This window comes from Malaclemys terrapin, chromosome 7 (assembly GCF_027887155.1).
Source record: "Malaclemys terrapin pileata isolate rMalTer1 chromosome 7, rMalTer1.hap1, whole genome shotgun sequence".
Taxonomy (NCBI): domain Eukaryota; kingdom Metazoa; phylum Chordata; order Testudines; family Emydidae; genus Malaclemys; species Malaclemys terrapin.
The window spans coordinates 80559086-80573400 of record NC_071511.1 but is presented as its reverse complement, the minus strand read 5'-3'; the positions used below and the strand labels follow the sequence as shown (position 1 = coordinate 80573400).

The 14315-nt window shown below is 36.1% G+C and overlaps 1 protein-coding gene across 2 annotated transcripts in view; it reads left to right on the top strand.

Annotated features, from left to right (window-relative positions):
• Positions 1 to 14315, top strand: part of JMJD1C (jumonji domain containing 1C) — a 340195-nt gene that overhangs the window by 199035 nt on the left and 126845 nt on the right. For both annotated transcript variants that reach the window (XM_054033944.1, XM_054033947.1), the window contains exon 3: positions 11824 to 11937. In XM_054033944.1, the coding sequence (XP_053889919.1) occupies positions 11824 to 11937 (114 nt within the window). The remainder of the gene's footprint in view (positions 1 to 11823; positions 11938 to 14315) is intronic.

Below are 14315 nucleotides of genomic sequence, written 5' to 3'. Positions count from 1 at the left end.
ACAAAGACAGCTCTGTTTTTTAAGTTTATGATATGGATCATTTGACAGAGTTTATGCCTGATTGTGAAATGAAACAAATGCTGATTTAAACTAGTGAAATGTATACAACTGTAAAATAAGCTGCTGTTCAACTGTAAAAGTTTGTGTTTTTCAACAACAAACTCAGATATTAGTGTTTTCTATAAGTCTCAGAAATAAGTCACCTACATATTGCATGTTACAAGACACCCATTTTTAAGTGATATATTAATTTTATCTTCAGGGGTTTTATATCACTGGTTTTACAAAAATATTGTTGTAAATTAAAAGAGTAGGCCACAGTGGTGTAAATCTTTTTATATTTGGTGCAGCGGACCTACCGTAGATGTTTGCACCAGTTTTAACTACCTCAGTATATAGAGGTCATTAGCACGGTTAGTGGATTTTCACTGAGAACACTGTAAAATAAAATATTAAAATGGAAATTAATTTATCATTTACCTTTAGCTACTATTCCATTGATATGTGGTTCTATTTAAGTATTTTTTAGCAAAATATGTTCATGTTAGTGTGCTAAAGCATTGCTACACTAGATATTAATTTTCTTTGTTATTAAGTTGCAGTCTATTAATAAAGCTTTGTCCAAACACTCAAACTTGTCAGCCCTCCAGACAGCCTTGTGATTTATATTTTAACAAGTGCCTGCCTTGGATATTATTAAGAATTGTCTGCTTTGTGACAGATGTTCTGCAGAGAGTTCAGAATTTCAGTAATTAAATATCACAAAAATATATTGTGCTTTATAACAGGCATATTCCAGTTGTTTCAATTTACTGGAATAAATTGCAGCAGTAGAACTCTTACTTAAAGGCTTAGTAAAGGGCGGGGGGGAGGCCTAGGTGAATGGAAGTAGTTAGTAAAAGAGGTAGCAGTATATTTTTCTTTAGGGAGGTCTACAACTACAGTCATCTTATTAAAGGTTGAACTAAAATGCTTTTTAAAAACTAAGATCCCAAAGTATTAGCCTAGTGCAGGTATAGAATTAAAAATAATTTCAAAACAAAATACTGTTTGTTTCTTGCTTGCTTGACAAGATGTGAAGCCAAGGTTCTCTTTCTCCTGAAAGAGCTGATGATACCGCTAATAGCTAAAGTCCTGATTTTTATAGCTGCTGAGCCCACAACTCCAAGTCATGTCAATAAGAGAAGCTTTCACAGAGCCAAACTATTTGATATGATTATCCCTGAAGCATAAGGGAGTGAGGCAAGTCCTGCTCGGTGCCAGAGAATTGATGAGCTTCTCAAGAAATCTATGAAGTTGGTGTAAATAAAGTCTAAAGCAGTGCTGTTTCTTCTTCTCTACTACCATTTCTTCTCATGACCAATCTTGGTGCTGGTGAAAGTAGTTGCAGTGTTTCAAAAAAGATAGCAGAAGGAAAATCTAGTGAAGTTAGTGTGGCTAAAGTATTTATTTTAAAATATTCTTTGGTGGGATGAGGAAGAGCTCTCATATCCTTGACTGCTGGTTAGGAGTATAAAATCATAGAAATGTAGGACTGGATCTCAAGAGGTTATCTAATCCAGCCCCCTGTACTAAGGCAGGGACAAGTATATCTAGGAGACCTTCCACCTCTGATCATCTGTCAGTGGTGGAAGAAGGCACTATAAATCCCTCCTAAACACTTCCCCACACATTCAGATAACTCTGATTGTGAGGTGCTACATTTAGTCTAATAGATCCCTTGAAATCACTTTCCCTGGATGAATCCTGCTAGCTATGTAATTTGGGGTCCCTGTTTAAATTGATTTCCCTAGCTATTGAAATCAAGCAATTATCCAGTCTGCAGGTATCAGAAATGTTTCTAAAACATTCCTGATATTCCTAAAACCCTGATTGCCATATGTGGCAGTTGAGTTGAGCCATTCCGATTCTATCACTTGGAACTGGCAGGCCTAGAAGGCCAAGGAATACCAAAACTCAAATTATTTTTGAGGAGAGGATAAGTGTCCCCTTGAATTAAAGTGCAGTTATGCAGCCTTAATTTAGGCTAGGTAATGTCCTAAAGTGAGTACGGATATGATTGTTTGATGCATTGGTTTTGTGTATAAGGTATCATGAACTGTTACGGAAGAAACCCTATCCTGAAGAATGTCGTTAGTGGGCAAAAGACCTTTCAGTTCACCTTTAATTTTTAACCACACATTATTTTATGGTTTCATGTCTTGGTGTATTTATTGCCTTCCAATTCACTGTTACGTCTGTCATTTGGAATAATTCAGTATGAGAACAGGGGTAGTCAAGAATTGATTTCATATTATTTTCTTGGGAAATTACATGTCTTCCCCCGCTCCCATAAAATAAAGAATGTACCACTGTTTTTTGTTTAAAGAGTTTGGAGGAAATAATGCCTGTATGTTTGGGAATCCCAACCTTCCTTATGATTTTTTTTCTACCTGTTGTGTATGTGAACTAATACCGAAGAGTAGATTATGAGCATAATTGCTGAATTTTAGAATAACTTCCTTGGAAACAGTTTTTTATATTAGATACTGCACCCTACACATTTTTTTCTTCTTTAGAAAGTCTGATGCATTGTTTGTTTTGTTTTTAATGCAAACGATAACTAATAAAAGCACAAAGCACGTAGAATCAAACCTACAGAAATGTGTGGCTAGTTATCAAATAAAATCTGTCATGTCTTTGTTTATTGTAACTGCACATGTAAGTTGGTAATTCCTGTACAATAGCAGCAAAACACACACTTTTATTGAGTTGTAAGTATTTGTCAGCAGAGAGCAGCTAGGCGGTTGTAATCAGAAAGTGAGGAAAAAATGTATACTTAAAACTCCCCTCGTCTTTTGCATCAGTTATAAGCTGTTAACATATATTGTGGGAAACTAAAGGGCTTCCAAATAGTAAAACCCTGCCAGACTTCACAAATCCATTTCATCTTGTAATGTGGTGGGATTGTAGCAGCAAAAGACATATAGCTTTATCCCCTGGCTATGAATGTAGTTTACCTTACCGTCTTCTGATCTGAGTGCTTGTTGGTTTTACATCAGTCCTGTATTAAAGCTCTTATCCTGCACCCATCTCCTCCCCCCCCCCCCCCGTTTTAGGGCAATTTGTTGGCACTTTTATAATAATAATAGTGAATGCACAGCAAACTAAGTTAGGTTTCTGGTGTGTTCCTTTAAAAAAAAAAATCAGTAGCCTCAAAGCTGTTTACATTGTTTATTACACTGAGATTTGAAGGAGAGAAAATTTAGATTTTGTAAAATACTAATACACTGGACAAATTGCATTTTACTTATCATTGCTAACAAAGATTAGATTGTTTTGAAAATTAGATCCAATAACTGCTCTTTTTTTATTATCTAAAACAGTTTAGGAAATCAGAATTGTTTAGTAGCAATTTGCTATAAAATTGTAGAATGGCTGGGGTGTTAAAATCCAAATTGACATTCTCCTTTAGGAGGGAGACAGACACCAGAGGCCTACCATTTGTATTCTTATATCCTGTCTCTTTCAAGTAAATCGGGAAAGTGAAAACTTGATATCTGCATTTGCTGTATGGCAAGGACGGTAAACTTGAGCTGTCAGTCTCGCCAGTAGTCTGGCTTTGTCTGTAGTTAAAATTATGACCCACTCTCTCTGGCCAGCCAAATGAGTAATCAGTAATGTGACTCGTGCTGGAAGTGACTCCATCACCACCTGTGACGGGGGATTAGTTACAGTTTACAGAGCACCGCCTCTTCCCTTCTTTCAACATGCCATAAGCAAAGAACTGGTTTCTCATTTGGGTGTCTGCGCTGCTGGAATCTACTGCACTGTTTCCAGGCAGAGAGAAATATCCTTCGAGAGGCTTTTTTCTGTGGATATCTAGCTGCTGTCTGGCTGTGCTATCTGTTTGGAGTGTCTGCTTGGTTATGTAAGCGGCCTCGGCAGAAATTATCATGACCCAGATCTGGGGACGCAGTAGTGCTTCAGCTGCAGGATTTCTCAGTCGTTAACACCACACTGTTGATGACAAAGACCGAGTTGTAATCCGCCTCCGTGCCAGGGCTGAGACGGAGACAGGATTTGCTCGTCGAATACTCGTTAGGTTACAGCCTGGGCTTGGTTTTCATCTCTTAGCTTTTCTGAATGTTCAGTGTCAAAGATGCAAGTGAATCCGGAAATAGTTGATTAAAAACCATTTTCTTTTGATTTTTAAGACTAAAGTGGTGTGTATGAGTGGGTGAGATCTTGTGAAAACACTGTTCTAGAACAAATGGGAGATTTACCAGCTATGTGACTGCCATGACTTGTAAGAAAACTACTTTGAGACTATCGAGGACAAAGTAAGATTTATATTTTGTTCTTTTCTTGTCTTTTTTTAAATTAATACTTAAGTTGTAGATTTTTTTTTCTTCACTGAGTGTGGAATGGGCTATTTAAGATTTCTCTGTTTTAGAAATATAGCAAAACAGTATTGCACTTTTACAATTTTTTAATAAAACTCAGTTCTCATAGGACATTTAGAAAGGAGTAATATAAAAAAATTAAGATACAGTATAATAAGTTGCTAGTAGCCTGTGTATGCTGTTACCCTTACTTCACTCAGTGTTTTTAAACAGTTTTACTTTTATTCCAGATATGCTTATTTTCTTTCTTGTAGCACCCCACTTGTAGCAACTGTGGTGATTTGTCCCAAACCTCTAACTGGCTGAGAGATTAGATTTGACACTCCTACAGGACACTAATGTTAAATAAAATTTGCAGTATCATATTGGGGAATTGGTTATATTAATGTTTGTTGTTTGCAAACCTCGTATTTGTGAGGTGTCAACAAAACCCAATTTTTATATAGGTAGTTTTCTAAAAATACTTAAAGGATTGAGTACAGTTATAAATTTAAAAATCATGGAAAAAATAATGTAAACGATGTATGTATTTCCTGTTACATTTTAAATGGCGTGCTTTCAACATGGTGTGTGCTGAGCAGCTCAATTGTGTTGTAAGGACTGTGGCTGATTTATTTTAAAAATGCCTTTCAGGGAAGGCTCATCTGGTCTGCTTTTTCTCATGTGAATGGAATGTAGTGTAGCATGGAGCTCCAAACAGGATACAGTTGTTCTAAGCATTTTTCCTATGTAGTGGTAGGCCATAATAAGGCAGACATCCACACACTATTGGGCATTTATTTTAGTTTGGTTCAGTGTGTGATATGCTAGTGAACACGTTAGTGCCATTTGTGTAACCAGTAGTTAGATATTCTTTTCCAGCTCCGAATATAGAATATAAAAGCATTTTTTTCTGTTACTTTAACAGTCTTCTGCAGTAATATTGAATTATAGACTGTGTTGTGGCCAGAATTGTATTCCACAGTGACTTTCATCAAATGGCAGCTCCCTAAGGCTGTAGAAGTACCTAGCAGAATGATAGATCTGCCCACTCTTGAATTACTTACTTATGCATGTGTTCTATTTACATTTCTTTACATTCCAGTGCATTTAAAATATTTAGTACTAATTCACTGGAAAAGCCAGAATAATGTTAGCAGAATTTAAATTTTGCTTTATTAAAATAAATGCATACATAATTTCTTGTTTTCATATATGAAGATTGTGTGTTGGCATGTTAGTAGAACACGTGATTATGCTGCTGATGACTTAAGTATTTAGATGAATAATTGCTACATTGTCTGCCACTTAAAACCAGGTGTATGTTGAATTTAGATGATTTTAGATGTGCCCTTCATTTTTTTAAGAACATGTTAGAAATTATTCATAGATGAAAATGTATCTAGTGTATGTAGTAAATACTAAAATAAATTTATAATTAACATTTAATTAATGGAGATATCCTATCTCCTAGAACTGGAAGGGTCATTGGCCGGCCAGCCCCCTGCCTTCACTAGCAGGACTAAGTACTGATTTTGCCCCAGATCCCTAAGTGGCCCTCTCAAGGTTTGAACTTATAACCTTGGTTTTAGCAGGCCAATGCTCAAACCACTGAGCTATCCCTTCCCCCAATACAGTGTATGTCAGAATATATTTAGTTGATTATAAAGGTGTGTGTGTGTGTGTGTGTGTGTGTGTGTGTCATGGTTTTTTGTGTGTGCATTAAATAAATACTTTAAAATATATATATATTTTTTTACTTACAAGATCAATGCAGTTACTTAAATGTAAATATCTAGCTTACATCTTTGTAGATTTGGGTCATTTAGTATTGTAGAACTAGTGTATTATCATAGAAACAAATTATTTAAATAATAGTTGAAGGAATTTGTATACATCACATCTTGATATATCAAAAATAAAAATGCCCCACCAGTTTGGCCTAAAAAAAAAAAAGGAAACTCTTGTTAATTACTCCTGAGGTTCTAATAATTTTAGTATCTAATTTTAGCCAGTATTAACAGTTGTTAAACATTATTCTCTTTGACCTAAATTGAAAAGCTGGGATGTGTCCTAAATTATGTGTTTTTCAAATTGGAAAATAACTAGCTCTCTCAGAGGAAATACAAAAAACGTGTGGCTCCTGTATAAGAGAGAGGTTATAAGAAATGAGCTTGTATTTCAAATCCCATTTTATTTATTTTTTATCTTTTGCTACTTGATAAAATAAATCATGGCAACAACCAGCTATTAGGAAAAAAAATATAGCTGCTTGGAGGTTTAATGATTAAGCCGCAAAATGAGAATGTGCCAGTGTTTGTGTTATCTTAATTAAACAGTTTGACTAGAAAATAATATATGAAAATGTAAGTTTATTTACTAGCATATATAAAATTAGTGCGTATGATCTTTTTGAGTATTATAGTTTAAACAAAAAATTTATGAAGTTATCTTTATTTTTTGCTAAAGAAAGCAAAAGCTGTTGAATATTAATGTTACCACTTTTAATTAAAAACAGTAACTGTTATTTAATTTCAATACTTTTTTTAATGGATAAAATGCTGTAAATGTTTACGCGGCAAACGGATATTTTAACAAAGCCAATACACCATATAAGAATAATACCTAAATGACCTTAGTGTGAGATGAAGAGTGGGGATTTAGGCATTTGAGTTCAATACCCACCTAAATAATATGAATTAATATATTACAACTTGAATATTTGAACATACCCTAATGAACTAACCACACAATTTTTTTATTTAGCCATAACTTGAGTATTCCTTGTAATGAGAATTAGCCACCGTAATAATGTAGACATTCTAAAAATAATATTCTGTAGACAGCAGTTCTCAAGTTTGAGGTCCATGGACCCCACTGGTGCCCTCTGTGCTCTTGCTGATGGTCTTCAGAGAGCTGGCTGGTCACATGGTAATGGACTACTTTGTTTCCAGCTGCTTAATTGGGTTAAATAAATCTAAAAATACACTATATGTTTTCTTGATACTACTCTTTATGTAAGCAATATCTATAGTTGTTACAGGGGTACTGTGAACATAAATGGGAGAGGTGATTTGTGTGATTGCAGAGGTGAGGGGAATTTGTCTACAAGACCCACAATATGAAAAAGTTTGAGAACCTCTGTTGGGCAACGAGAATAATTTTTAAAATATGTTAATCCACCCAATTTCTGCATCAAGGTCACAAAAGCCTGAAAGTTGCATGGTGTTATCAGCCTGAGAGCTATGCTATATGCCCCCTCCATGCAGGTACTTCGCTGCATGCACTGATACAAAGCTGTGTTAATCATTATTTGATGATGTAACAAAGGAGCAAGTCAATTTAGGCACTATATATATTAAATATTAATGACATTGGTAATAAAGAAACTAAAGCATTTGTATTCATGGAACTTCTTTTGGCAAAGCACTCGTCACAATGCAGTAAAAGTAAACAGGAGTGGAGGCACCAGTTCAGAAAAACTCCAAAGTCCTATGTTGCTTAAAGTTAATCATGTGCTTATGTGCTGTTTTGCATAGATATAGACTTAAGTATGTGCTTAAGTGCTTTGCTTAATTGAGGCCTTTCGGGTTTTAAGTCCCAGAACAGGGGTCGACAACCTTTCAGAAGTGGTGTGCCAAGTCTTCATTTTATTCACTCTACTTTAAGGTTTTGTGTGCCAGTAATACATTTTAACATTTTTAGAAGGTCTCTTTCTATAAGTCTATAATATAACTAAACTATTGTTGTATGTAAAGTAAATAAGGTTTTTAAACTGTTTAAGAGCTTAATTTAAAATTAAATTAAAATGCAGAACCCCCTGGACCGGTGGCCAGGACCCAGGCAGTGTGAGTGCCACTGAAAATCAGCTCGCGTGCCGCCTTTGGCACACGTGCCATAGGTTGCCTACCCCTGTCCTAGAAGCATATGGCTACAAGAAATAAAAAGGGAAAGCTATGTGGTGTTGCCTGTGTAAAGGAGAATTGGTTGCAGGCTGAAGATGTTCAGTTTTTCCCACTTCCAGCACATAGACATGGTTCTCAAGAGACTTACTCTGTGGTTTGTAAAGAAGCTTTTTCTCTACAGTCTTGTAAAGAGGCCACTTGGACCTCCTTGTATATATTTTCTTGTTGCTATATATTTGACTTGCTAACCTCCGGTAGCTGAGTCCTACATGCCTTAGTTGATTAGTCTCTCAAATTTTTTTTTTACACTCATTTTATGTCTTCTGTGGCCTGAGATACTGCTTATTGGAATTCCCACTGTCTGGGCTGGCAGGTAGAAAAATGAAGAAACAGTTGAAGAATGACAGTGTGTTTACTTGATGCTTTGCTTCTCCAAATCTCTTACTATATTCCAGTTCAGGAGTCTCACTGAGTTGATGGAATCTGGACTGTTTTTCCAAGAATTCTGACTTCTCTTTATAGATGTTTTATATAAGAATGTTTTCCATTACTGCTTGGGAAATTTCAAACTGAGCACATTCAGCTGGCCTGCCACCCCTATTATAAGGAGGTGTGGCATTGCACAGTTTTGGTTTATTTTCTGTCTGTCTGCTTGTAGGAGGACTTATATTCCCAGACTGTCTGGGCTGGCCTATTAAGGGGGTTAGAGAAACTAAATTAGTAGGTATTAAATTACTTTTCTGAGTAGAGAACCACATTCACAGATATGATTTGGGATCAGTTCATATAATACATGCAGTCAGATAAACTGGTGTTTTATATGTAACTTACTATGTAGTATTGCTCAACGACAAACATTGTCACACTCCAGATAGGTTTTTTTGTTTTGTTTAGTTAATGACATTCTATGTACAGGTATATGTATACCGAATCATTTTTGTTGACTTAAATTTTTAAGGCAATGTAAAGAAATCAGTTTGAAGAAGAAATAGAGTATATGTTAATATGCGGATGCTAATCAGTAAATAGAAAAACTAAACCATCAGAATTGTTAAATTAATTTGCTTGTTCTTTAAAACTGTATTTTGGCACATATGGTTTGTTCCAGATTATAGGTTTGAACTCCATTCTTTACTGACTCAAAAAACTAACTATTCCAAGGCCAATTATATGTAAACAACTTGAGTAAAGGAATTCTGTAAAGCATTAGAAGTTACATAATTACCAACCATTGAGGACCCATGATTGCCCAACATTCCAGCACATTCTTTCCTTTCTCTGTCTCTTCCTTTCCTTCTGCCCCTTCTCATCTTCATTTCCCCCCCCCCCCCACCTCCCAAATAATCTCCTATAGCTATCATACTTTTGAGGAATACTGATTGGCTGGTGAATTTTTTTCCTTCTCAGAGATGGTAATAGAAGGGGTTATAATTAAGAAAAAACAGAAACGAGCAATGTAGCATGCTAAATCTGCATGGTAAATATAGAGAAAGTAGCTCCCTTCCCCCAAACAGGACATAGTTAAAATAAACTAATACATGGCTCTGGGAATATGTCTCCTCATTTGCTGTGTAAGTGCCAGACCTATTAAGCTCTGCAGGTTTTTTTATTTTTTTACCGATAACAGTAACAAGACAACACCCTAATAAAACATAGTAACCTCTGGTGATGGTATTCTTAATTTGTAAATGAATAACAGTGAAGTTAATTTTGCCTTCCAGTTGAGTTTTGTGCAGTCTTCATTCTGTACTTTAGAACAGCTCTAAAAGGAAGCGTTTAGCAGGGTGGGGTTTTGTTTCCATTTCTATTATTTTAGAGAAGTTATTAGTCCAGTGTATGCTTTCTCAAGAAGAAATAAGTCTCTTTTTAAGATGATTTCATAGTATATTCCTATTTGGATTTAGATAAATAAAGCAAGTGTGAAATTTCTGATTTGCACTCCAACTGGGGGGGAAAAAAAAAAAAAGGCGAGGGGTTGGAGAGACAGATTCAACATGTCATGTTGTGGAACAGTAATTCATAATGGAGAAGTTCCTGCCTGGTTGGTGAGATACTAAACATTTTAATGGCGTTTTTCTTTTTTCATGTTTAACATATCAGTGTAGATTATGATTGCTGCACTGTTTAAGTGACCAAAGTAAAATTGTGTGTGTGATTGTCCCAGGCACATTATTTTAGCTATCTGTTCGCCCTCACTTGCACACATACTCTCTCGCATATGTGGTATATACATTTTGAGTGTGTGTGTGGTGTTTATTTTTTTCCTTCTTTCTCCTGTATACTTACCTTATGCTCTCTGTTTTGATGTATTTTCCTTTCATTGCCTGTATTCCCTCATTCCTGATTTTCTATCTTGCACAATTTTCTTCATCTGTTCTTTTCCCCTTCTTTTTGTTGTTGCATTGTGCACTTTGTCTTTGCTGAAAGTTCCCTTTCTTGTCTTCCCCCAGTCCCTTAATCACTTCCTCTTTCTGCTGTCAGCCCATTTTCACAACCTCATCATATCTCCTTCTGCTACCCTAGTCACTTTCCTGGGATTCCCTCTCACCAATTTCTCATCTAACTCCTTCTTTTGGTACACCCCTGTCCAGTCACACTGTCACTGTACTTTTTCTGGTCCAGGAAACTCAGCCCCCACAGATCAGAGTGACTGCTCAAGGGGAACCTTCTTCCCCAGTTATACTTTCTTCCCACTCATTCTCTGTAAGATTCTCCTTCCTGCACTAAATGGGAGAGTTCTAAAGCATTTTGGGGCCAGAGGAGGCAGCAGAATTTCCACTTGGAACAAGCACATCATTCTCTGAATCAATGTGCAGGAGCTGATAGTTCTCTCTAACTGTGGAAGAAGCCCTCCAAAGAGAGAGAGGAGCGTGTCACTGGAGGCTTAAAAGCTGTCCTGTCTGCGGCTACTGTGTTGGAGCAGCTGAGTCTGATTGCTGGTAGGGGAAGGAATAATGTAGCTTGGAGGTAGTGTAGAAGGGAAGATGAAAGTAGGAGAGGCAATATAAGCGGCAGAAAACAGGAGAGTGGGGAAACTGACCAAGCATGGTGGAAGAGAATTCAGCAGAGATGAAGGGTGCAGTCTCATGCCTGCATTTCCTTCCACCATGTTGTCTTAAGCAGCTGCTGCTGTGCAAGCCCGACCTGCAGACTAAAAGAAGCGACCTGAATATGCAACTGTGTAGCTAGGGTACAATCCAGTGCTCTGAAATGGAACTTCTGTGGTAAATACAGTCTTGCTCAACAACAATGTGGACAAGGAAGACTATGTATTGCAGTTCTGCGTTCTCACCTTAGTCTTTCCACTGACAGCGCAAACAAACAAGCAAAATACGTTCAGGTTCCTATCTTAAATGACTAGCTCTTCTGAATGAGCAAGAAATAATTAAGCATTAACTGATTTTTGATTAAAGAAATAATGGCTGTTATCATATGAAATATTGGTTGATAAATAACACATGATTTTATATTTGGTGGAACAATGGAGTAAAGGAGGAGCCAAACCTTATCTTGTTTCTTTGAAATTCTTAGCTTTGTTCATTTTATTTTTTCAGACATTCAAGCCCTTGGTTGGAAAAAGTGTGTACAGTTCAATCACTGCAGTAGAATTCCTTGTGGACAAACAACTGGATTTTGTAACTGAAGATAGTGCCTTTCAGCCCTATCAGGTAAGAAATATGGGTAGTGTACAAGTACAAGTCATCTAGTTCAACTGAATCCCATGTGCCTTATTTTTAAAAAGCTTTTTATGGGCCAAATCCTGTGTAATGTTGAGCCCATTCATTTCCCATTGGTCAGTGGAAACAAAGTGCTCACCATTTCACAGACTTTAGTGGTGAATCTGTAAAGGGAAAAAAACTACATATAATGTGTCACAGATCCTCCTTCAAAATAAAATTGCTAACCTGTTTGTTAAAAGTTAATCAATACAGCTTAATTATGGAGTAGATAACAGTATATTGTCTATTCTCTGGAGCTGTGCTTTGGTCATTGAAACTCAAGTAGTGCAATTATACTTGATTATTTATTGTTCTTCTCTTAAGACTGAATTACAATAGTTTATTTTCTTTTTAAAAATAGTCTGATTCCTCCCTCTTGGGTGACATAAATGGATAATTGCTGCTGTTTCTAAGTTTGTTTTCACAATTCCAGCATTCCGGATTTCTTAATCATAGCCCTAATAAATTAGAAGAGTACTTTCAGTATGTACTTATGTATGTGTTTAAGACATGGTGTTTCTGAGGGATCTAGTCACCAGAATCCTTAGAAAAATATAATTTGATTTTCTTTAAAGATAAGATTTCAAAACATTTCTTCCATGGTAAATATAAAGGGATAGAATACTGATTCTTTTTTTTTTTTTTTTTTAACCTCTGACTATAATCAGTCCAACACAAAGTTGCCATAAGCTGTCTCTCTATTGTAGGTTATACAAAGTTAATACTTTGAATCTGTTTGAGAGACATTGTTAATGGCTGATCAACACCACAATAATGTTCCTCCCTCCTTCAAAATTACTGTAGTATTTTTTCCAAATACATGGCTTAAAGAAATAAAATGGAAATAAGACCTATATAGATCACTTAATGGTTGATGCTTTTGTCGTGAATCACTAATATTTGAGAACCTAAACAAATTCAAAACTATTTGTCTGAGTCAACTTGTTCTTAGTTTACTAAGAAAATGCCTGCTTTAATTGTCGTTTGCTTTGCATGAGAGAGAATTTATTTCCTTCAATCTTGCTATTCCATTTGTGGCAAGCATCCTTATTTTGGCAGTAGGTTGCTTTGGATTCCCAGAGAACAATCTGAGCAAATTTACACCAAAGCAAAAGTCAGTGTATGAGGAAGAATGTTGCATCTTGTAAAGCAATCTGATTTCTGGTGAGTTGACAGTCACCTAGCCATGCAATAAGTGTAGTGGATAGGCATCAGGGAGGCTTTGTTTTTGCCCCCCAAAAATGTGAGTTTTGTTTGGGGTGGTAAATTAGTATATAAGTAATACAGTAGTTCTTGGAAAATGTGCCTTTGTCACATGAAATGCTGGCTACATCATAATTATTTATAATTAATACTCTATTATAATTACAGCATGGAAAGAAGTAGGATACACTATCTCATAGCACATTTGTATCTATTAAATTTTTAAAATAGGTATTTGAAGGTTAAAGATGCTGCATTGAATTTTTTCTAAGACTGCTTTTAGGTTTAGGAGTTTTTCGTTTACACTAGAATCGGGATCATCTTCTTACCTGGAGTTGTTAATCCTTGATTTGTCTTTAGAAGACATTTCAATCTCTTATTTTCTTGCATAAGAGGAGTTAGTTTCACAGATATTTTTACTTATTATTTTAAAGAGAGGAGTTTTGTGCCAGATTGTTGATATCAGAAACTGAATTCCTATTTTCACTGAAAAGGCGTAGTATGAGCAGTGCAGAGTTGTAGCTGTGTCAGTCCCAGGATATTAAAGACACACGGTGGGTGAGGTAATATCTTTTATTGGACCAACTTCTGTTGGTGAGAGAGAGAGAGACAAGCTTTTGAGCTACACAAAGCTGACCTGACGAATAGCTCTGGGTAGCTTGAAAGCTTCTCTCTCACCAACAGAAGTTGGTTCAATAAAAGATATTACCTCACCTACCTGGTCCCTCTAGTATGAGCAATAACATATAGTGGACACTAGTATAAGATTTCTCTAACCTTTCCCTCCAGTGTTCCTCCTCCTGACAGGGAGAGGGTCACCACTGAGAGTGAGAGAGAAATTATTGTTCCATGCATCTCAGCTGTCCACTGCTGGACTGAGATCCCCAATTTATGAACCATCAAATTAAAATAACTTGGTTACAATAAGAATCTAAATTACTATTTCACTAACATGGTAACCAACAGATTACTGAAATTAAAGACTTTTTAACATACTGGTGGAACCCTAAATTCTAGATCTAACTGGATACATTTTGTATGTTTTGTGTGCTGTATACCAAGATGCTGAGCTCATTGACCACTTGAACGAAGATTTCATTACAGTAATTATTTGTTGACTTAAG